The following is a 24,074-nucleotide window of genomic DNA, read 5'->3' on the forward strand; positions in this document are numbered from 1 at the left end:
GAGAGAACACGATGCTGGGGTGAGCTGAACACAAGAACACAGATGAATTTGTGGTGGCTGCCCAGTGAGCTTTAGCAGAGCCAGTCACCTGAATCCTGCTGTGCTGACAAGCATTCAGAGAGGGACAATGCCAAACATCACATAAAAACAGGTTCATTAAAAATACTTCAGGTAATTCCAGATTTTTTTTTCAGACCTGATTTTAAGGTAATTGTGCCCTGGAACAACACCCACATCCCCAGGGGGACTGCCCCATGCCCAGAAAAGAACTTTTCATGGTTAATGTTGCCACGCTCCAGTCCCTGGTCTCCACTGAGAAGCATCAGCTGCTCTTTCTAGATGAGGTTACTGCTTGACTGCCTTCTGCTAGCAGGGGCTCCAGCCTGGCTGTGCCTGTGCCTGGCCAGCTCAGCAGCAGCTTGGGGACATGCTGGGACACAGCCTTGGCCCTGGCTCCAGCCAAGTGTGCAGAGCTGTGCACCCACCTGGGGGACAAGCACAACCTCCCACCTGGAGAGACCCAGCCAGGCAAAGGGGCAGCAGCTGAAACGTTCAGCACGCTGGAAATGCTTTCTAGGGAGGCAGGGAAGGGGTGTTCAGGGAAAGGTGACTCACTTTGCAGTGGGAGACTGCAATTCTCACCTCTGCTTTGTGGGGAATGGATCTGATCAAGCCACATGAAGGGCACCCACCTGAACTTGCCTTAGACACTGCTGTGGTGAGGGAAGACTGTGTTAGAGTGCATTGGTATCATGCAGTTATGCTGGCACTGCCCTTTAGAGATTCCTGAAGTGCCCTGTAAATTAAGGGGAAACACCCTCTGGGAGCATTCAGGTATTACCACCCCCAATTTTATAAAGATTCAGAGAATTTAAAGCCCCATAATGGATATTTAGACCTAAAAATCTGGTGTCTATGTAATAAATTACATATATTTGCAGAGATTCTGAATGCTTCCTACCCCCATAAATCCAGCACATTGTGGAACCCCAGAACACAACCATAATTCTGGGGAACAGAGATATTTCAGAAAGCCAGAAGATGCCTGTTTGCATCTTGGTGGAGGGGATTTGGAGGAAGAGCAGACTGTATGATTACAGGTTTTTGCAGTTTTGCTCACATACAGTGAAAGTCACAGTTGGGACTCAGCAATTTTATTGTTTGTAAAAGTCCATATTGTGTGCATAGAAAGACTGCAAAATAAACCCGAACATAAACCATCACAATAATATTTTGTGAACCCACTCCATCTAATAAATATTACACTTATCCAAATATAAATATGACCTCAGAAATGTCACCTAGCAGAACAAGATTGCTGCTCCTTAACAGCAATGTCCTCATGCTCAGCAGACCCTCATGGATGGTGGGGGCAGTGAGCCAGAGGCTGTGAGCCTGCAGACACCCCTGTCACAGTGTGGGGAGATGTGTAAGGCAGGAACTGATGCCTTGCCCATATCCATATGCCTGAAAATATATTTTGGCTCCTAAAAGCCACCCTAGAATGAGGAGCTTGAAAAATACCAAAAATTAAGCCTCTTTCTATGAAGAAATAGTTTGACACAGGATATGTGAGATCATGGGATTACATTATTTCCTTGTTCCATTTTTGTTGGCAAACATATCTGAACCTGACTTGTGTAATGACAGGAGGTTGCTGCTGAAAGTTTGCACTTCAGAGTTTTTGGAAGCTGCTGTCATGTAAGGTTTCCTTGTGTTCTCACCTGCCCAAACAGAGAAGCATCAAAAATACATATTGGATATCTGCACATATCATCTGTGAGCCCTCTTGACTTCCCTAGTGATTGTTAATGCTTAGCAAAAAATCCTGATCTTATTTACAAATTCTGCAGGACACCAACACCCACACATTTGGGTTTGAAGTCAGTTGTGTCAAAACAGTGTCTCTGTCTTGCAGTGAAACTGCAGATTTTAATTGAAATACCAGGAGGTGGATTTTGTTTATGCCTTTTGCTGTCACCACATAATGTGGAATGCCTTGAGGAGGAAGAGCCCAGGCATGTCATTCACACTGGACTTTTTCTGTGGTCAGTGCCTTTGCTCACAGGAGAGATGGAGAAGTCTTTACTTGTGGTGATTCTGTCATTTTTAAAGAGAAAATTCTTCTTCTGATCATTGGTGCACTGAGCACATACTCTGCATGTTTTCTCCTCCTGGCTGCCTCCTGAGCTCTCTGGCTCCTTCCTGCCCAATACACCAGTTCAGGAGTAGATTGCTGTACCTTTCACAGGTAATCAGATCCTGGCACTCTGTCTTGTCCTGGACTGGGAACACATAACACTCTGCACTGCTCAGTCCTCCATACTTTGTTCAGAGAAATTGGGTGGAGGTCACATATTAATCTTCTGATGTAGAAAGACTGAAGAAAAAAATCAATATAAACATCCAGCTTTGTCTTCCTCCTTCCAAGAAAGTCTTCATTTGCATCAGAGTCCCATTTTCCCACTCACTGTACAATGCCATTTGAGAGAATTTTAAGACTCTTCAGCACATACATTTCTTTTTCTCTTCCCCCATCACAAACTCACATGCACACACAGACACCACTTCAGCTTACCAGGTATCCAAATCCTGTTCCTGTTATGCTACAGTTGCAGGGAAAACCATGCAAAGGGAAAACAAAACCACCTTGAAATACCAGTATCAGAAATGCAGTCACTGAATCCAGCCTCCTTCTGTGTCTCCCAGGCTTATTCCTGTTCAGAGCTTTCAGGTCCAGCCCACTCTGAATTAGAGAGCCAGGGAAATGTCTAAACATTCCTCCTCAGTTAAAGAAAGCTTTTTCTTTTCATCTCCCTTCAGGGAAGACCTTCATTTGGGAGTTCACAGAACTAGAACAGCAATGTCAGATCTCTTAATTTTGAGGCTGACTCTTCAGGAGAAACACTCTTGCTGGACAGTGTGGTTCAGGACTCCATGCTCAGTAGTCACTTCTGGTTTTAAGATGCAAACCACACTCTTGGCCAAACTGAAGCCTATGTCTGTCTAGGCTCTGGAAGACCTGGGGATATCTTGTCTGTCTGGAAGTACCAGCCTCTGCCTCTTCTCCCCAGGCATAGGGCAAGTGTTTATGGTGAGAGGATTCCTGTTAATGCTTTGTTGGGGAAAATCCAGCCTTCTCTCTTCTCAGGACTCTCTTGGCTGTGCTGAGCACACAGTGCCATGATTACATATCAAACTCAGAGATTTCACTCAGCTGAAACAGCAGAAGTGAAAAGGATGGCCGCTCATCTTTCCCCTGAGCAAGGGAGAGAAGAGAGAGGAAGAGCATTAATGTCAGCTGGAGAGGAATGGCAAAGTTAGCAAGGAAAACTTGGGAAGAAACTGAGTATTAACAAAAATACAATCTATCCCTATAGAGAAAATGCCAGTGGAAGAACCAGCTTCCTTCTGTGCAATGTTTCTTTTCTATTACCAGTGAATTTGGCTGGTGGACACTAAGTACCTTGTAATGGCTTGGTTGTCATTTTTACCACTGTTAGAACTCAGCCCCACAGATCCACAGCTTTCTTAGCAAGAGAACTATGGAATTAACTTGAGCTAAGTGCACTACATGGGCTTCTCAGTGGAGTCAAATAAAAGGCAGAGAGCCCAGAGTTTGCTTGCTAGTGCAGATGAAAGCTGCAGTGCTTCCCCTCCAAGATTATACCTTGTGTTAGAACATGAATCCTCCTTAAAGCCAAGGAGAAGGGAGTCCTTGTCTTTGGGAAATAGGGCTCTCCAGTACAATACTCACCATCCTCCAGCAGTGGCTCATCACCTCATAAATGGCCTTGGAGGCCAGCTTGGGTTTGTAGAGCCGAAATCCTGCGTTGATTTCTTCCACCACTTCTGCATTGGTGCGATTCTCATAGGGGATTTTACCTTCACTGAAGACCTCCCACATCAGCACCCCTAAAGCAACCAGATGGGAAAAAAATCACAAAGAGGCAGATAAAATCCTCAGCAGGCCCACCTGCTCTTCTCTGCAGCTCAATATTGGTGCCAGTTACTTGGAAAAGCATTTTTACTTGGATTCTCAGTAGACAGATAAAAACCCAGGCTCTAACACAGCTGTACAGTTTGAGGATGCCAGCCAGGATCTCTGGTGCTCCCTGTTGAGTCTGTGAAGGGCCTGAGCACCCAGCTCCAGCTGTGCTGCTCATAGCCCACCCCAGGAGTGCACAGCTTCAGCCACAGCAGGAGCCAGCAAAGGGAGAGGGAAGGCACAGAATTCACAGGCACAGACTGGCAAAGGTTATAATCCTGCATTATTTACTGCTGGCCCCAGGGCTGAGTGGCACCCCATTGACTGTGAGCTGTGCACAGCACACTGCCCCATTCACTGTGTGGGCTGGAGAGGGGCCAGGCCCATGAGTGTGCCAGATCCACAGCCCAGGGGACAGCCTTTGTTATGGCTTTGGGGAAAAACACACAGCAGTGCTCTTATCTGTGAGGGTGCAGAAGGGAGACCAAAGAATGGGCACAAATTGTAAAACAATGCATTGTGGAGCAGGAAGTGAGGTGAGAAGTGTGAGCAGTGAAATAACATTTTCAGGTCAGCATGAAGCAAATGGAGTCAGCAGAGGAAATTTGGAAGGACAGGGGGTTTGAGTGAGGCATCAGTGCCCAGGGCTGACATGCAGAGAGATGGAGTGAGTAAATATAAAATCTTGTCAGTGGCTCTCCGGCTTTTTCTTGGACACTCCTGCTATATCAGCATGAAACAGAGTTCATTATTTGCTATTACTTGGAGTTGCACATGTACAATACACTAAATTTGCAATATTTAGAATGTTCTGAAGTATCTAGGTAGTTTGCTTCTTTTTTCTTTCACTTAAATGATTCAGGCTTGATTTCTAAGCCATTATTCAGGCAGAACACCCTTGGAGTCCAGAGGATGCAGTGTTAAGGAGACTTTACTAGAGGACTGAGCCCCCTGTTTTTCCCAGCTGGGGCTGTTGAATTCTCTCCATTTTGACAAGAGTTTCTTACCGAACGACCAAACGTCAGATTTGGTGCTGTAGTTGCTGTAGGAGAAAACCTCTGGGGCAGACCACTTGACTGGAAACTTGGTACCTGTGGAGCTGGTGTACTGATCATCCAGGACAATCCTGGAAGAGGAAGAGAAGGGCCATGCTGAGTTAGCCCATGCCCTGGCAGCCCCAGGGGCCGTGCCCAGCCGCGGTGCCTTTACCTCGACATCCCAAAGTCAGACACTTTCACCACGTGGGATTCCCCCACCAGGCAGTTCCTGGCAGCCTGCAGGAAAACAAAGTGCAAAGGCAACAGGTCACAGCTAAAACACTGTCACAGCCACTCAGGGGCTTCTATCCTGGAAGAGCAGATAATGATTAAAAGTGGAGCATCAAAGTGACATTGTGCCATACAAAGAGGACACAACCCTGAGCTCCTCATGCTTTCTGTACATTTTGCAGCATGATTCTGCTGCCAGAAAAGCTGCTCAACCATCACTCTGACTTGCAGGCCCCTGTTGCTCAGGAAAGGTGAAGCAAGACCCTAAAATAGCCACAGCTACTCACAGTCCAATGAAACTGCAGAAGTGACTAATGGAGTTTGGCTGAAAACCCCTTAATTAAAACTGTTTTATCATCAATGCAAGTTTATACATGATTTATGCTAGAACAGGTCTTTTTGTCATCTTCACTGATTTTAGGCATGAAGAGTGGTCAGTACTGTGGCTCTTGGGGAGCAGAAGAGTCCACTCAGGAAAAAAAAGACCAATTTCATAGGCTAGTTTCTTCTCTCCCAAAACCAGTTAAGGGAAATAGATCGATCAATGCTCCAGGGCTTGTTTGGTTTTTTTTCCCCTAAAGAATTTGTGCTGCTTCTGCAGTGAGGGCAGATACAGGATGCCCTATAAACAGCCAGGCAGGAGGAGGCTGCAAGCTGAAATTAAAGCAGAAAGCAGAGGAAAAAGCCCCTCTGGAGCAAAGAAAAAAATCCATATGGGGCCAACATACCAGGTCTCTGTGGATGACAGAGTTTTGCTCCAGATAAGCCATTCCCTCACACACATCCAGGCACATGCCCAGCAGGGTTTCCTGGGAGAAGCTGCCCCGCTGGCTCCTGAGGTAGTCGGACAAGCAGCCGTTCTCCATGAACTCGAACACCAGAGAGAGGGGAGCATCCTCCAGGCACACACCATAAAGCTGCACTAGCTTGGGGTGAGACAGCTTCCTGTGGGATAGGGAGGGAAGGCAGGAAAGAGGCTGAAATAGGCTCTCTAGTGTGTTATATACAGCAATTTATCACACAGTGCTGCACCCAGCTCATTGCAAAGCCCAGCTTTGCTGATGTGTGGACCAAGGACTAAATATCATCCCATTTTAATGGTAGTGGTCACCAAAAGATTTTTCTGTGTGGAAAACCATCCAATCAAACAAAAATAAAATGGATTTCTGTCTGTCTCGTGGGGAGGGAAATGCAAAAAAAATGCAAAAAAAGGCAATAAACCCAAAGACAAATATATTCAGTTATGCAAAACAAGACATTTTACAGGTAAGGCTTTTCAATGAAATTGCCCTTAAGTTTTAAAAGATTTTTTTCTGGGAAAAACAACTTTGCCCTCCAAAATGCACCATCAATTATCCTTGCCCTCCTGAATAGCAGAGATCTGGAAGACCATTCTGGATACTGATAGACTTGGAAGCACAGTACTTCACCTTCACTTTGAATTGCCTTTCTTCACAGCCACCAGAGCTCACCAGTCTATTTACTATTAAGTTACATAGCAGATAATCCAAGCTGGAATTCCCTACTCACATTCCTGACTTTGGTTCAGTGTTATGAATCCCACAGGCTGTGATTGTCATGGTGAATCTGCCACTTACATCAGGACTTTGGCTTCCTCGATGAAATCCTCCTCAGACATTGCTCCTTCACGGATGGTCTTTATGGCTACTTTGGTCTTGTCCAGCAAGTAGCCCAGGTAGACCACCCCAAACTGGCCACTGCCAATCTCCTGCACACGGGTGAGCTCAGAGGCATTAATGACCAATTTTCCTGTTGGTTGCAAGGGAGAAAGAGTAAGGACTGAGCAGCAGAATGCCAAACAAAAAGCTTTTGTGGGTTAAACACTGAGGCAGGACTCCAAGTGAGATTCTCTGGCTCTCCCTCAAAGTGCCTGTCTGACCTTTGATGGCTCATTTGACTAGTCCATGCTGCAGGTCATGTTCAAGGGTAGGAATAACAACATCCCCTTTCTCCCTCCTTTGTCTTGCCTATCCAGTTCTTCAGGGAGGATTGTTTTTACCATGCTTATGTGCAGTACCCAGCACAACACAGGCTTGAGTTTCTTTGAAGTCTCCAAGAATTACAATAAAGATGATACTGGCAAAATTCTACTGACAACAATATTCAAATGAAGGCATCTTTCAGGAGGGACTCAGCTTTCATCAAATTATTCTACACTCCTAGTTCCATCCCCTTTCATTTTTCAGCATTCATTTTGGTATTTAATGCTGACTTCACTGAGACCCTGGGGTTCTCATCACCTCCCTCAAGGCACTGCAGGATCAATTCAGTCATTTACCAACAGCCATGACAAAGATTGGTGAACAGTGGAAAGACCTGAAGAAAGCCATTTATTGTGGCTGCAATCACATGAATATTCCTCAATATCCATGGGGATGTGCAGGATCACCCAGCCAAGCAGCCAGGAGTGTGATTGAGGATAGAACCTTACCATAGCAGAGCCCTGCAGTGATGGGGGCCTGTTTCCTCCAGGAGGAGACGGCGTATCGCAGCCGTGTCACGAGACCTGGGGACACAGGGACAGCTCTGTCACTGCCACAGCCACGGGCAGCCTGCTGCCACCACCCCAGAGGGCAGCTTGGGTCTGCAAGCAGATTTATTGCACTGAGTTCTCAGCTCCACTTGAGGGCAGCTGAACCTCTGTGCAGGTTTCCTGCCTGGGAGAAGGACGCCAGTTCTGAGCACTTTCGGCTTATTTCCCATTTTCACATCCAGAGCTTTGAGTCTCTGTGTACTCTGATGAATTCCCAAATGATACTTGGTATTTATAGAGTATTTTTGAAGCTCAGTTTTCCTTGGACTGTGGGGATGGGAGCCACCATGTCTGGTTATGGATACTGGCCATCTCCTTGACTTTGTGCCAAACCCAGGATGCAGGGACAGATCACCTCAAGAAGGCCCTGCAGTGTAATTCCAGCAGATAGCTTGGCCTGGCAGTGGTGATACCCCCCAGGGCACTCTATCATATGTCATTATGGCATCTGTATTGGCCTTAGAAGGACAACCAGAGTGAGGGTGTAATGCTGGAAAACTGGCCTGAAAAGCAATTTCAGAATAAGTGGGAGAAAAGGTGATGCCATATAATACTTCATTGTAAGGACAGAGGGCTTGGGAGCCCTTCTTCATTCAGCACAGTCCCCTGGCAAACCAGCAGCTTCACTCACCTGCTGCATTGTGCTGGTGGTAGTTGATGAGGTCAGGGATGGTGTCAAACACGTGCTTTTCTGCCAGGTAGTATCGCTTGGGAAAGTCAGTTGTCTCATTGATGTGATAGTGCTTTATAACAGGATTGTTGTCTGTGCTGAAAAGGAGGAGGTTTTCTTTGAGAGAAAACAGCTTGCAGCAAAAAGAAAGGGATTTGGGGTATAAACAGAAACAAGTGAGCAAAGGGGAGAAAGGATAGGGGAGGAACAAGGAGCAGCTGCAGTTGCTGATGAACTCTGTGTGCTTGTATATTCTCTCTCTCACTCGCAGGTGGTCTCACCTCAAGAGAAAGGATGAGGTTTCCTGGTAAGAGAAGGCTGTGTACCAAGTTTCTCTGCCTCCTCTTTGTGAAACACAGCTTTGCCCCATCACTGAAACCCCTTCACTTGTCTTGCACTACCCATCTGTGGTGAGTCCAGCACACAGCCCATGCTGATCCTACTGACACTTCAGTCCAGGGGACAATGCCATCAGAATGACAACCCCAGTGATGTCCAAGGGACTATTTATAGGCACATATTTAGATTCAGGGAGAAGTGGAGCCTTTAATACACTTTGGGACTGGCAGCTGTCTCTTCTGCCTTTTTTGGAAGTGTTTTCCCTCTATCATTTTCATGAGCCTTCTGCTCTCTGGTTATAATGCCAAAACAACTACACAGAGATTACACACTCATAGAAGCCATTTCATTGATGTAATTGATGTGAAAAGCTGCTGAGCTCAGCTGTACCTTAATGCTTTGGTGAAAACAGAGACTGTGTACATGCCAGGCTGCCGTGAATCTCTCACCATGAAGGCCCCTTCTCTACCCTGGAGCAGGAGCAAAGGAAAGAAAACTGGTTAGAGACATAATGGAAAGAAAAAAAAAAAAGTAGGTTGGGGGCAAAGCTGTGCTTTTTCAGCCCTGTCACGAAGATGTGCTAAACATATAGGAAAAAAAAGAGCCATCACCCCACTGACAGAGCTTGGTGTGTTCCATGCACAGCTCTGGGCCTGTAGGTCTCTTTTGGGTGTTAGGTGCTTTCAGCTCAGCTTCCTCTCAGAGGAAATGAGGCTTTGGCACTTGTGCTGGGTACATGTGGGTGTGCCTCTCTGTCCCTCCAAATCTCTCTTCTGGAAATTCTGAATCCATTGGCTGCCCTCAGCCCAATCTGACAGAGCTCATGTCAATGAAATGAGTGGAAAGGCAAACCCCTCTGAGTGCTCCCCATGGAGTGAGCAGCCACAGAACAAATCACAGTTTATCCAGCACCAGAGAATCCATATGGCAATGTAGAATGATAATTTATCAATGTACCACAAACTGGAAAACCTTGGAGACTTTCATGGGTACACCAGTCATCCAGTACTTAAACATAAGTGGGGGAGAAGGCAGTCCCCCTGCAGTCTGCTCTTACATTAGCAATGTCAATAAACACAGGGCCACCTGCTAATGTAAGAGCTGATTTAAAAATTAAGGTTGTGTTTGTGTGGAAAATTTGAACAAGGAGCTTATTCTTTGTATTTTCAGTACAGTCCTCACTGGAAAACTTTGGCTCAACTGAAAAATTAAAGATGTGTGCTCACATGCACACACACACACACACACACACACAATTAAAAAAACAAAACCCACAGCCATACTTTTGGCTTTCACCCAAAATACTTCAGCACAAGATTGGTTAGATTTTCAGAGAACTACTGGCATCCTACAGGCCTCCTGCAGAGATAGAAAAGATGAGCTAAAATCAGAGTTTTCAGCTGGCACAGTGGTCTGAAGCAGTGTTTTCCTCCAGTCCCAGTTACTGGGTGTGTTTGGATCCATCCATGCTCAGCTGACATGGAGACAAGGTGGGTGTGCTGGGGGTCCTTTATCTCACATCACACTCTAAGGGCACAAACAGAGCAGGAACCCAGGATTCATCTCTTTTACACAAAGCAGCCCTTGCAGGCTTTGTTTGTCATTAATTAATTATTATTTCCCATCCACCCTGTACATAACACAGGTTTTACCTCATCCCTGAGCAGTGTTTCTGCTTTGCTCCTGCTGATGTTCTTATTGTACCACCTGAAAACATCAAGAGACTTTGAGTCAGCATTTCTAGACCAGGAAAGTTTCTCCTGAAAAGCTTCTGAGTGGAGCATCCCCAGGTGAGCTGGGGTGGGGGCATTTGAGGCTTGTAGCTTCAAATCCAGGGCACTCAGAGGTACAAGAAAAACACAGGCACAACTTACTCATAAACCTGCAGATTCTCGGGTGATTTTTCCACCAGGTAGCTGCTTGGCACGTAGCCCTCATGCCTGTTGAGAGGCAAGACAAGTGTGAGTGTGCTGACAGACAGGATTTTCTCTGCATCTGTAGGAGTCAGCCTTGAAAGCTTTGCCTGCTCATTGCATGATAAAAGTGCTCTAAAGTGGGGATGTATTGAGCAGGGTTACTGGAGAAGAAAACAACTGATTGCGCCTCTAAACTTGGAGAGTTTCATAATTTTTTCCCCCTATCACTGCAAAGATCAGTCTGCATTGTTTATTGCTGTAAAATTAACTTTCAGATCCTTTTCTTCAGCTGCTGAAGCAACAGCAAATGGAAGAAGGTTACCCTAAATAACCTTACATCACTTTTCCCCTCTAAATAAGAGGATGCTTTGCAAAAGCTGAACAAGAGGGATTAAACATGTCTGTTAATGGAAGAACAAACTGGAATTAGAAAAGATTTGCGTGCTAGCTGTTGAAAAGGGACTTACCCATTCTTGTCTTGAATCAGCCACCAATGTTCCTCAGAGCTGTCAATGACATAATATTCCTCATTATACTGTAATGTCAGCTCCTGTGGGTTCTGGGCTTCATAGTCATATATGGCTATGACCACGGCTTCCCTGGGGTCTAGCAACAATTTCTGCACAAATTAGGAAAAAGGATCATCATTTCATGTTCATATTGATATTAATATTCATAAAAAGCAAGGGCATGCTCTCTAGAGTGGCATTTTCCTGGCAGCACTGGTGTCCCCTGGGCTCAAAAGCCTCAAAGCACCCCAGACAATCCATGGCAGCATGAGAATCTTTGGTGCTTTCAGACAATGAATTTCATATAAAAATTTCAATTGCACAGCAAATATCCGGGGAATGTTATCACAGGTGAGATTCTAGGTCACTGCACTGTGGTGAACATTAATAAGGACACATTCCCCACTGGTAGTTAATCACTCAGGGCAGGACACTAAGGGCAGCATCATTGCACTCACCCAGTTATCTTCAGGAGTGGGAGGAAGAGGCTTCTTTGAGGCTGAAAAGAAATCAAGAAAGATAATTCTAAGTAGATAAGGACAAAACCAAGGGAGAAACCACCAATGCAATGAATTGATAGAGGTGATACAAACCCACTGAACAGTGAGCTTTGGACTTGGAGAGCAAGGCACAGTGAGTCTCAGCAGGGCTTGGAAATTGGGGTACAGATCAGTTAAAGCATAAAGTGAAAAACACAAGCTAAATGTTCCTTTGGTGAAGAATGATTGACTACTTGTGTTCATTTTCAGGAGACATAGTAAAGATTATGCTTGGCCATTGAAACCACAGAGGAAATATGGTTTGGTTTAGTTAAAATTGGACACATATTGTTGAAAGTGTTTATCTCAAGAAAGTTGTTATGGCTCATTGACTGAGCACAGCTGATCAAGTTCTTAGTTCTCCATCTCATTCCAAAACCAGCACCAAGCATCACACAGAGGAAAATGTGAATTCAAAAAAAGAGAATGGCACACAATAGTAAAAGATAAGCCAGAACACCCCAAGAAGTCAGGAACATGTCTCTTTATAGAAATCTAACATCATATTTTTATGATGTTCTGTACAAAAGAGATTCAATCCTTTGCTTTTCTAGGAATAAACATTTTCCATGTCAGGATGGTCTTAACAAGTCCCTTACCATTTTTGGTGGGGTCATATATCACACAGCCAGCTGCCATCTTCTCTGTCTGAGCACAGCATCTCCACTTGCCATCTAACCAAAAGTCTGGATGACACTTTGAAGCCAAACTGTTGTTGTATCTGGTTTCTGAAAAACATTAGGGGAAGAAAAATAATGGGACAAATGGATTTATTTGCATCCACATTCATTCTACAAGTCATCTAGAAGTAAATGGAAATAATCTGCTCTTTAAAGAAGCTTCTGCAGCTTGTTTCAAGAGACTGTTCCAAAGGAGGGGACAGTTTCCAAGTGTTGAATGAGAAGAGGTGATAAAGTAGGAGCTTGGAGTAGGGGGATAACTGACTGCAAGAGTCAGGGCATGAACTTCCCAATATCTCCATCAGATGTTTTCAGAGAGAATAATACAACAGCAGTGTTGTAAAACAGAAAAAAAGCTGTGACAGAAGCCTGGTGCAGTTTTTTATGTAACTAATTGACACCTTCCTCACATCAAGCACTGTGCTTGTCTCTGCCCCCAGTGTTGGTTACTGCAGCACCATGAGAGTGAACCACAGCACAATTCAGGAGGTGAAAAGGAAATGAAAGCTACCCACAAAAATGTTCCTTAATAATCATGATTGTCTAAAACGTTTGTCATCTAACCAAAAAAATCTATTAATAAGAGCTGAAAAAAATTTCTCTGTAGAAAAGGTGTTTTAAAAAAATTAGCCATAGGAAAATCTTTGTTTCTTCCTGAAGAAGAAACCTCAAATTACAGTAATTTATTAAGAGTTTATTCTAGAAGGACACAAATCCCAGAATCCCAGAATGGGTCAGGCTGGAAGGGACCACAATTGTCCAACCACAGCCCCAGGCTATGAAGTCTCAGCCCCTGACTTGCCCCCTTTCCCTCACCCTTGTTTCTGCTTTTTGGGTATGAGTTGTCCTTGATTCTCTAGCTAGAAAGGAATTGTTTTGTCTGTACCCTGTGAAGAGAACTTACTAACACCTAATATGGAGTTTCAGAGTTACACACTAAGCAACAGAGATTCTGAAAAATATAAAAGCTAAAATCCAAGGCATCAGAAGTTCTTCCTCATGTTCAGGTGGAACTTCCTGAGCATCATTTCTGCCCATTGCCTCTTGTCCCATTGCTTGGCACCACCAAACACAGCAGGTCCATCATCTGACACCTCCCTGCAGACACTGCAGACAGGCATTAAGGTCCCAAATAAACCATCCCACGTCCAAATTTCATATCTGCTGAACACACACCCACCAGATTTACAAGCAATTCGATTTTATAACCCACTACCTGGATTATAAACATTTTGACTGCTGAGATTGGAGACACTGACTCCTCCTGGCACGTTTTCTCTGTGTTATTTCTGATAAAGCTGGTCAGACATAAGCACCTTCCACAACTGGGTGGGCAAAGGGATTTTTTACCTTCCTTCAGCGTGAGGACCCATCTCTGCCGGCTCTCGCGGTTGGGGGCGAACACGTAGAGGATGTAATTGTCATGGACTATCTGGAGAGGGGGAGAGAAATGAGATGTAATTGTCATGGACTATCTGGAAATGGGGGAGAGAAATGAGATGTAATTGTCATGGACTATCTGGAGGGGGGGAGAGAAACGAGGGTGTAATTGTCATGGATTATCTGGAGAGGGAGGAGAAGAGAAAGAAGCCAGTCATGAGAAGCAATCCCAAATGCACTGGTCACCAAAGGAAAGTCACCAAGGGAGTCACCAAAGGAAAGAGGCAGCAGCCCTCTTACCAACAAGCTGGGTGCCAAATGATGATGTGGAGAAGTGAAGTAGCAGGACTGTTCAGAAGCAGCTCTTAACCTCACAGACTTTTGATTAATTTAAATTAGAGTAGAGGTTCTGATCAAGAACCCCATGCTGGGTTCATTAATGTCTGCACTGTGAAGGAAATGCTCCTGAAATACAAAATGAAGTGATGTCTCTCTCAGTGTGCTTACCAGACAGACTCACCTGGAAAGGATATTTGTACTGACAGGGAATGATGATGTCACTTTTCACAATTTCCACACATTTAATCCTGGAAAGTTCCACAGAACCCTTCAAAGTCCTTTTTTTCTAAAAGACAGAGAAAAGCACTTGGTTGATGCTAATGATTGTGGATTAAGTGAATAATTAGACCAGACTGTTGTGTCCGTGGGAGATTTAGTTTTAATAGAGCAGAAGCAAATTAACTGATTATGTAAGACACTAAAAAATGTAAAGAATGATTCCTATATTTGGCATCTCTATATGTATTCCCATACACATACATAAATGCACATACCTACATTTCAACTCAGCACATGGATTTTAGAGAACCGGTCAAAACCTCTATTTGAAATTCAGCTTTTACTTTTTTTATTCCAGCAAAATGAAATCTCTTTTTTTAACCAAAAAAGAACTATTTTTACTAAATTTTCACCTTACTAACACCCTATATACTGAAAAATATAGACCAATAAATATCTTATTAAAAAGAGTTTGAGTACAGAGAATTTCAAAATTATTAATTTCATCCAAAATGTACATTTTTACTGTATCTATTTACAAAAATCTACAACATTTCTCTAATTTTGTTTTGTCTGTCTTTTCAGCTAGGAAAAAAACCAATGGGGAATTTTGAAAAAATAATTATCTTTTAAAAACTTGCCAACAAAGCTGTTTCTCTGGCATCCTCTGCTGCACTTCCATTCACCAGGTGTTTGGGTGTATCAGGCACCCAGATAACAATATGGGCAGTGGGGAAAGAGTAAAAAGAGCAGAGATTCATGTATCCCATCTTCTTTGGTGTACCCTGATCCCTGTGAATCCTCACCCCACGGCTCCATGGCACTCAGGCTTTGCAGGAGAGGGGTGAGGGCAGCTGGTGGGAGTGGAGCTGAGGCTCAGCCTCTGGTGCTTCTGCAGGATCCACTGCACGAGTTTGCTCTTCAGAGCAAGCTGGTTTCCTGTTTTGATTCATTTTCAGTCGGGATTAAACACGAGCTGTCCCCCCACTCAGCCTGGGGACGGCGTGACGGAAATCCGCGAGATTTGAGAGCACCAAAACACTGCAAAGCTGCTGTTTTCCAAACCCTGCCAGAGAGAGAGCCTCAACTTCAGCTGCTGCCTGTACCTGCCACAGAGACTCAGCAAGACTTTGGCAATGCTCTGACCTTCCCTTGGGTCTCACCTCTTTGTGTCTTACAGCCTCCAGCTCCCTCTTGCCCCTTTTCCCTGTCACCACCACCCTGCAGCTCTGCTCCACCCCTGTGCCAGCCCCACTGCTGCTCCTCTGCACCTTTCAGAGATAAACTCAGCCTAAGCCAGGGCAGCAGCTCGTGTCCCTGGAGATGGGGGAGGTCTGCCATGGAGCACTGCCAAAACAGAGGGGCCCCAAGGCTCCCCAAGCCTCATTCCTGCACCACTGGCAGGCTACTGGACTTGGGGCAAAAGAGGAAAATTATTACAGTGTGGTCTCACATGGCTCTTGCTGGCCTTTGCTGGTGCATTTGTGGTTTTGTATTTGTATTTGCTTGCAGTTTAACCAGTGTCTCTGGATTTACTGCCAGGACTGCCTCCTGTAGACAACATCTGCCTGTGTAGCTCTCTGGGGTGTGGGATTCTTCCAAATCAATAAACCCAAGGCTTTAAAACACCCCTAAATGTAAATACCAATTAACTCTCAAGAGTGCTGGCAAGCCTTAGCAGGCCTTACTGCACCCCATTTTCACCATCTATTTCCTTTCATGCTTATCTAGTCACTTTTTTCTTTCAGACTTGGCTTCCTCTGTCTCTTCTGCAAAACCTCCTCTATCATTTGTTCATCCTCTGGGACTTCTACCCTTTTGATGAGGCACAATGCCATTTATATCCTATAAAAACCTTCAATTTTGCTAGTGCTGAACCCTCCTTCATCTCATTCCTTTGAAGTCCTGGGGTTTACCCACATGCATTCTTCCCCTGAGGCTTTAGCAGGCGATGCTGTGCCAGGCACAGGCTCTGCTCTTTCCCTGCAGACTGGTTTTTGTTAATGCTTTTCTGGACTCTGCCAAAAGATGGGGTCCAGCCTTCTCAAGGAGCTTTGTGCAGTAGTCCTGCAGCTCTCATGACCCACTGTGTTCCTTTTAATCACACAATTCAGCAATGGGAGCTCCTCATAATCTCACATTGCAGAACGACATCTGTGTGTGTCTCACAGCCAGGGCATTGCCCAGCACATCTCAGCAGATGGGACTCTGCTGATAGAAAGCAATTACAGTCCTCTAGCAGGACAAACAACTGGAATTACCACTCACAAACCTGGCATTACCAGAAACTGGCCTGGACACCAAGCATATCCATTGTGATGTTTGTCCACACTTTAATCCAACAAAAGCATAGGGCCATTTGGAAGGAAGGGGAGAGAAAAAGACTCTTAAAAGTGGCCTCTGAAAAACCTCAGAGATTTGTTCCTAAAAAGGAGAGAGAAAACATGCTGACAGATCTGGATTTGTTGTTTCCAGTCTGCCCAGAGTATAGCTGGGTAGATGTTTTAGCTGGTTGGTCAGTAAAAGCATCAGTGGTGTGTGCCATGTGTGGAAAGAACCAGGGCAGGCTGGTCCATGAGGAGAAGCACACATGCTGCAGATCAGCCCATCCTGCTTGCCTTTTTTTGGTCCATGATGTGCAATAGATTTGGGAACAGCTCTGAAAGGAGCCAGGTGCACCACAAGCCCAGCACACTTATATCTTTATCTTTGGTACTCTCCCTCCTCTTGCCACACGGCTCCAGCAGCTCTTTCAGTGATTAACCCCTTGGTTTATCTTTGATTAACCCTTTGGTTTGTCTCTGCTGCACAAACCAGATGACTCTGGTGCTCCCTGGTTGCTTTAGATCCTGGGATAATTGACCATGGGACATTGGACACAGCCCTACACTGGAACACAAGGAGGCATCTCCCTGTCCTGCTTGAGGAATGAGCTGCCTGGCATCTCCCATGTGCTAAACCCAACCCAGCACTGCTGCTCACCCAAAACCAGGAATCACTTCTCCCCAGCTCAGCTGTGGGGCAGGGGCAGGGTTGTGGAGCTCACAGTAAGAGGGCTGGCAGCCGTCAGTGGCCACTGCAGGTGTCACAGGTCTGCTTGTGATCACACTTCTGACCACAGCCCTGCACCCTCAGGCTTCTCAGAGCTCTGGGATGTTGTAAGATCCGGGGCTGAAGGGCTCTGCACCCAGGGCTTGGGCTGAAGTCCCTCGGTGGGTGCTTACAGGCTTTGCTGAGCCCCACTGTGTTTATCAAAAGGTGGCAAAAGTTGCAGCCACCAGAGCTGGGAGCAGAGGAGAGGCAGGGGAGGGCAGGGACTCATCTCAAGGAGCAGAGGAGGAGACCACAGGCAGCCTTTCTTGGCAGGAAGGCAGCACCCTGTGCTTCATAAAGCTGGCTTGGTTCAAAAGTTACATAACAACTCGTACCCTCTTTCTTTTGTTCTGGTGAGGGGAAAACCAAGCCATTAAAGATTCATGTGGCCCCGGTTTCCTCAGCAGCAGTCCCTGCTGAGGGCTGGCCACGCTGCAGCTTGGCTTTCCTTGCCCAGGGCAAGTGTTCACCTACTGTCCCCACTCTCCTGTGCATCCCTGCAATGCCTCCTTGGTAGGAGGGTGGGGGAAAGCTGATTTATAGCTGGGCTGGAGCAAGGTAGGAAATTCCAGTCCTCAGCAAGCTCAACCACAAAACCATTTCCATCAATGAAAGCATTTAATGACCTTCTCTGTACCACCAGGGGTTTTTTTGGTAAGAATCTGAACCAAAGTTCATTCCCCATTTTCACTTACTGTCTTGACTAAAAAAGAGCAATATTTAACTGGTGATAAAGTAGATGAAGGATCTTTGCTTTGACCCTGTGTCACCTGTTCCCTGTGTCTCTGCTCTAGCTGGGCTGGATGTTCAGCAGCTGATTTTGAGGGATGTGCAAGGTGGAACTCCCTCCCCATGGCAGAGAGCTCAGCTGGCTCGCTCAGCTCCAGCCTTGGCAATGAGTGACCTGTTCCTGCCTTTCAGGGACTTTTCTTCAAGCCTTGCTGAGCTTCTGAAAGAATTTGGAAAGTCGAAGGCACAGGGAGCAAAAAATGGCCACAGTAGAGAAGTCTAATAAAATGTTCCCTGACAGAAGGGAGATTTGAGCTTTGTAATTTAAACAAAATGGAAGTATCTGACATTTGCTGCAAAAATATTGCTCAGAAGGAATTTTAAAATTTTTCTTCAAAACTAATAAATACACAGAAAAGGACTTAGTAGGCACAGAGCTGGGCAGGCACAGAAAGGGCAAGTAGAAAATTATTATAAGCATATTCTGGAAGATAAAATTAGTTATTCCAGAAAAAAAAAAAAAAAAAAAAAGAGCTATTTTTATTACCAGACTTTACCACATGTTTGTGTAGTTAGAAAGGCCACAGACACCAGACACACAGAACCTGCATTTTGCTCAAGGCAATCCTGTCTAGACAGTATCACCACCCTGAATCAGGAGTCGTGGATGAGACCAGCAATAGACAGAAACTTTGTAAATATCCAGAAAACATTGGGTGAGAAGGACTGGAGTAGGTGGATGAAAGATGTAGAATCTCTGTCCTTGGCTTTGAAGCAGTGGCCAGTAAATGTTACAGCCAACCTGTCCTGGTGTTGGTGACAGCCCTGCTCTGAGTGTTGATCTTATCCTGGCAAAAAGTCCAGCTAAATGGATTTAGGAAATGCTCTCCCACTAGCATTACCTTGATTCTGTGACTTCACAATAGAAACAAGGCTTTTTGTGACAAACAATATCAACTTCATCCTCCAGCAACTCCAATAACATAATTTGGATTGTTCAAAATTCCTGTTAAATTTTCAGATATTTACCAGACATTAAGGCACAGATTTGTACTTTGTCTTCATCTTATTTAGGGTTGTCTTGATTTTATCACACAAAAATTGATTGAAAGGCATGATGCAAGCAGATGCTAAGCCTGACTTTTTTTTGGGTGATATGTGTATTATTAATAAATTGTTGGAACCTTGAAGCCTGGCAGTTTTGAACTTCCTGTGATTTCTGGCACTCACCCCCAAAAGAACACTGCTTTTGACTTGAGGCTTTGGAGAAGGCTTCCAAATTTGAGTGATAGAGTTAGAATCACTGGTGGGTAGTTTGGGTAGAAGTGTATAATATCACATGGTGAAGGGTTTGGAATTTGGGGTTTTAGAATATAATAATGGGTATGGGACAAGATGAAGGTTCTAGGGCAGTGGCTTCTTCTTCCTTCTTGTTCCTTCTTCATGATTTCAGGTAGTAATTTGTGGTTGGATGGAAAGTACTGCAGTGAGGGTCACAGGTGTTTGGTCATTGGGTCAAAAGTATAAATAATATGTTAGCTCTTATTTGGATAGTTAGGCCTTAAAAGACCTTGCAACTAGCTAGATTGACTGAGATTTTCTCACTTTTAGCTTGATAGCCAGAAGTGCTGTAGGACTCTTTGTACTATAGGAATTATTTGACAAGAAGATTATAGATAAGAATTAATAAACAACTGAGTCTGAACACGAAAATCTGTCTCTTGTGCTTCAATCCAGACTCTGACTGAAATCAGGATGAAAAAGAAACTCAGCCACTGATGATAAATTAGTTGGAGATATGCATCAGAAAACAAGTGGTATTGCAAATTCTGGCAAGCAAACAGTACTAGTTAATAAAAACATGGCAGGTTATGAAGAATGACATATCTAGTCAGATGAATTTATTTGGAAGGTAGTCTTTAAAACCATAATTAAATTCCCTTAGGGTGAGGACTGCAGCTTCATGCTGGTAAGGTATTCAGAACACAGAAAGCAATGAGAAATGAGATGAATGGACACTCTAACACACAAGAAGAATGGAGATCTTCAGAAAAAAAGTTTTAGTCTGTTTACATTAGAGTCTTGGGGAAAAAACCAAGTTGCATTCTGTGTGCAGTAATCAAGGTAAAAGGACTGGCCTGAGGAGCAAAGCCCTGCTCTTTGTCCCATGGGTAGCTGCACTGCTGCAAGCAGCCCAATGTGTAGATAATGCCACAGAGCAGCTGGAGAATTTTTGGGATTCTGATAAAAGTCTTTTCAGCCAAGCTTATTCGTTTGTTCTCGTCTAACAAGAGATTGAAAGCAGATTTCAAGGCCCACTAAAGTGCCATCTTTGCCATCTTTATATGGGAGTATCAAAGATGTGAATGAAAGAGCCCAGGACAAGGCTGACTCATTCTGTGTGACCTCCTGAGCATCTGACCAGTGTAGGAAGAATTGTGCTGATGTAAATGAGAAAAGAACGTGGCCTTTTCTGGGTGAGCCTTTCACTGCTGCCTTATCAGCTGGACTAATAATAGCCCACAACTGCATGAAGATATAAAATTTCAAAGTATTTGTGTGCCTGAAGGATTTACCAAGGACCAAAAGCTGTTGGGTGAAGAGGATATAGATAATTCACCAGTTCAAGTGCTTTTGTTGCATCTAAGTAAGGACTTTTGAAACTCTGTCCCAGACACCTCCTCAAAGGGATTCACTTCTCTGCTGCTTTTGCAGAGCAGCAAGTGTACTAAGAGCCTCACAGAGCATCACAGTGTCTGAATTATCCATCATTGTAGTGAGGATCAAACTCATTGAAATAGTTAAAATTCTTTTACTCCCATGTGTTTGTTTACTCACATGTGCAGTAGCTACAAAATCAAACCCTGAAACAAATAATTTTTGCCTTTGGAATTGATTTGCATGTTATAATAAAGGCACTTCTGATGTCTTTTAGCAGAGATGGGGGCTGAATACATGTGCCTGTTATCAGGGCTTTGCTTTATGTTAAGACAGCTCTGCATTGTGCACTGCATAATGAATTCCAGAAAACACAGCTCCTTACTGTTGTTAGTTATTGGGGGCTCATTCTCCTAATGAGACATGTAAATATCTTTCATTAAAATTAAAGGCCACTGTGTGTTTGGCCCCTGTGGAGAACAGTGCTCTCTGTCAGCTGTGGCAGAAAGACAAAAATTACACTGGAAATGCCATTACAGTTATTGCAAAAAAACTGCCTTCATGATGTCAGTTGTCTTGTCAGCTTTGGGTATCATTTGCAGAAATATCCCTGTAGCTTTTGGCCTGCTTATTTCTTGTTTCTCACGGATGCAAAAAAAGTCTTTAATTTCATTTTATACCTTTGATTTAAAAATGCAGAGAAAGGGATAGAGTGTTAAACCCTGTTAAATACATGCAGAATATCTAAACCAGGGCTTAATGCATTAGTGTGTACTTTGTGTCATGCAACTGAAATCAGTGGGACTTCTCCAACTTTGAAGCAGTTCAGTAGTTGTTTTACCTGACTTGATGCACAGGCTGCTGTTACTGACTGACCAGGGACTGGAGAGATGGGAACTATACAGTACAAAACTCAAAATACAGGAATCCACCAGACAGGTAGGTAAGGAAACTCTTTGAAAACCTTTGGTGAAAACATGCCCAGAGATCTCCCTTGAAAAATCCGTGCTTTAAAAGCCCAGATACTTGCTGGGCCCATCCATATGTCAGCCCATAGCACCTGAGGATGCTCCTTATCACTGCAGCCAGCTGTCAGCAATGCCCCTAAACCTCCAGAGCAGGGCCACATGCAAACTGCCCCTGGCAATGGTGACAGCCTGCTCTGACAAATACACCCACCACACCTCAAAAGTGCACAGGTTCTAAAGCTGCATGTGTGTTTGCCTACACATGTCTACACATATATGATATGTGCATTTTAAAATATGTAAGATAGAGTGGATAATACAACAAACCCTCATCTCACCAAAATGACCTTCTGGAAGAGTCAGGGGGAAAATTTCCACAAACACATAGCGTGTGAAGTTTATGCCCCACTGAAAGTCACCAAGTCAGATTTTCCAAACTATTTCAGTCCCTAAAGATGCTGACAAGACACCTACTGCAAAAGTACCTAGTCAGAATTACACTGAATTCATGTCAAGACCACCAAGACTCAGAAAGCACCAAGGAAAAACAGTAGTATAGATTTCTCTAAACACCTACAGCAAAATCATTTAGATGCTTTTCAAAATTTAGCCCATGAATAATTAAGTGGAATAATTATAATGGAATTTAAAATCTTACAAAAATGACATTTGAAAAATAGTTTGGAGAACAGACAAAGATAGTCTCAAACCATAGGCAGTCACTCTATGCAGCAATGAACAGTGTCCTGTTTGAAATGGAGGTGAGAAAAACATGGACTATAAAGTAAAAACAAGAAATCATTGGGCATATTTGAGAGAAATGACATGCAGGTGAAAATGACTGTTAACCTTTAAACCTTTTAACCTTTAAAGTTGGTTTATAACCCCAAATAGGTTGTGATAAAATATGAGGGTGCATCGTGCATTTCTTTTATTGTTGGGCTCTTTTTCTACTTAATTTTCTGTAACTGAGCAAGATCAGATGGTCTGAAGTTGCCAGTGCTGGATCCAAGGCAGCACAGTTCTTCTCTGCCTACAGGAACAGTGCCTAAACATAATGGATTAACAGCATGTTCAGGGACTGTTGGAAAACAAGCAAGATTATTTACAACCCTAATGAAGATCTGCAAACATCCAGCTAAACAGAAGAAAATAATTCTCACTTCTAGAGCACTAAACACAATGGGGTGCACATATTGACTTCCAATTTTCTTCATATTTAGCAAATCAGCAAAATGCAAACTTGGGGAAACAAAGCCTGGCCTGAGCCTGGATCTCATCATCACAGCCCATCTGAAGCTTGCTCCAAAGACTCCACGTTACATGTGGCAGCTGAATTTATTTTAAAGTGCTCGATGGATCTCCTACCAGCCATCAGCCCAATGCCCCAAAGAAAAGAATGAGAGTGAAGACCTGTGGATTACTTTTCCACAGACACCATCAGGGTACACTTGTGACCGTCACAATACGCCTCTCCAGGTCAGCCCTGTCCCCATGTGAGGTGCCAGGAACAGGCTCACACAGCTCTTACACACAGCCTGTGCCAAATTCCTACAATAAAACCTTTCTATAAACTGGCAGAGCAGTCTTCTTCCTCCATTCACACCAAATGCCCTCTGATCAGAAGCTCTAAATCACCCATTAGACCAATTTTCAGTGCATGGCGCTGTAGCAAGGACCAGAAAAATTAACAAAAGTTAACAAAGATCATCCTTCCCTCTGTTAGCATCCTTCCCTCCCTTAAACAAATCTCACCCTTCCCTCCCTTACTCTGAGAGAGAAAAGACTGACGTACCCCGTGGCGATGTTCGTAGTAAGCCAGCTTGGAATTGGTCAGGACAAAGTAGCGCACTTTAAAGTTGGAGGGTGAAGTCCTTCTCTTCTGCTGGGATTTCTTGATCAGCAGCTCCTCCAGGAGCACACAGTTATTCATGGCTGAGCCAAGAATGTTCATCTCCCAGGACATGGGAAGTCAGCGCTGTGCACCCCGTCAAAGAAAGAAACATGAGAAAGAAGACAGTTAATTTAAAAAAAAAAAAAAAAAATGTTCAAGAGGCAGCGTAGGTGCTTTTGAGCTTTATCTTCCCATCTATAGCAAAGCTTCCTTTCTGACAGACCATAACCACATCCTCTCTGAAGTCATAAAGCCAACAGCACATGTTGAAATATACGCTAAGGTAGATGTTGTGGAAAAAAATAACACTAGAGGGACATGCAGGAGATGT

At 44.2% G+C, this 24,074-nt stretch overlaps 1 protein-coding gene across 1 annotated transcript; it reads right to left on the reverse strand.

The window, feature by feature from the left end:
• Positions 1-1,138: 1,138 nt before the first annotated feature.
• ITK (IL2 inducible T cell kinase) lies at positions 1,139-23,852 on the reverse strand. The gene is made up of 17 exons (XM_056502591.1): positions 23,645-23,852; positions 14,364-14,468; positions 13,814-13,895; positions 12,383-12,511; positions 11,703-11,743; positions 11,203-11,354; positions 10,694-10,759; positions 10,472-10,526; positions 9,210-9,289; positions 8,442-8,578; positions 7,709-7,783; positions 6,855-7,026; positions 5,985-6,201; positions 5,198-5,262; positions 4,996-5,114; positions 3,758-3,915; positions 1,139-3,259 (listed from the first exon to the last, which is right to left on the reverse strand). Exons 1-17 carry the CDS (start codon positions 23,813-23,815, stop codon positions 3,188-3,190), a joined length of 1,896 nt encoding a protein of 631 aa, XP_056358566.1. The 5' UTR covers positions 23,816-23,852; the 3' UTR covers positions 1,139-3,187.
• Positions 23,853-24,074: the final 222 nt, after the last annotated feature.

This window comes from Oenanthe melanoleuca, chromosome 13, assembly GCF_029582105.1.
Source record: "Oenanthe melanoleuca isolate GR-GAL-2019-014 chromosome 13, OMel1.0, whole genome shotgun sequence".
NCBI lineage: Eukaryota > Metazoa > Chordata > Aves > Passeriformes > Muscicapidae > Oenanthe > Oenanthe melanoleuca.

Coding starts and splice junctions, on each gene's coding strand:
- ITK (XM_056502591.1), bottom strand. CDS start 23,815: ATGTCCTGGGAGATGAACATTCTTGGCTCAGCCATGAATAACTGTGTG. Junction 14,469..23,644: donor ACTACGAACATCGCCACGGG/GTACGTCAGTCT, acceptor TCTGTCTTTTAG/AAAAAAAGGACTTTGAAGGG. Junction 3,260..3,757: donor TGAGCCACTGCTGGAGGATG/GTGAGTATTGTA, acceptor TCCCTTGCTCAG/GGGAAAGATGAGCGGCCATC.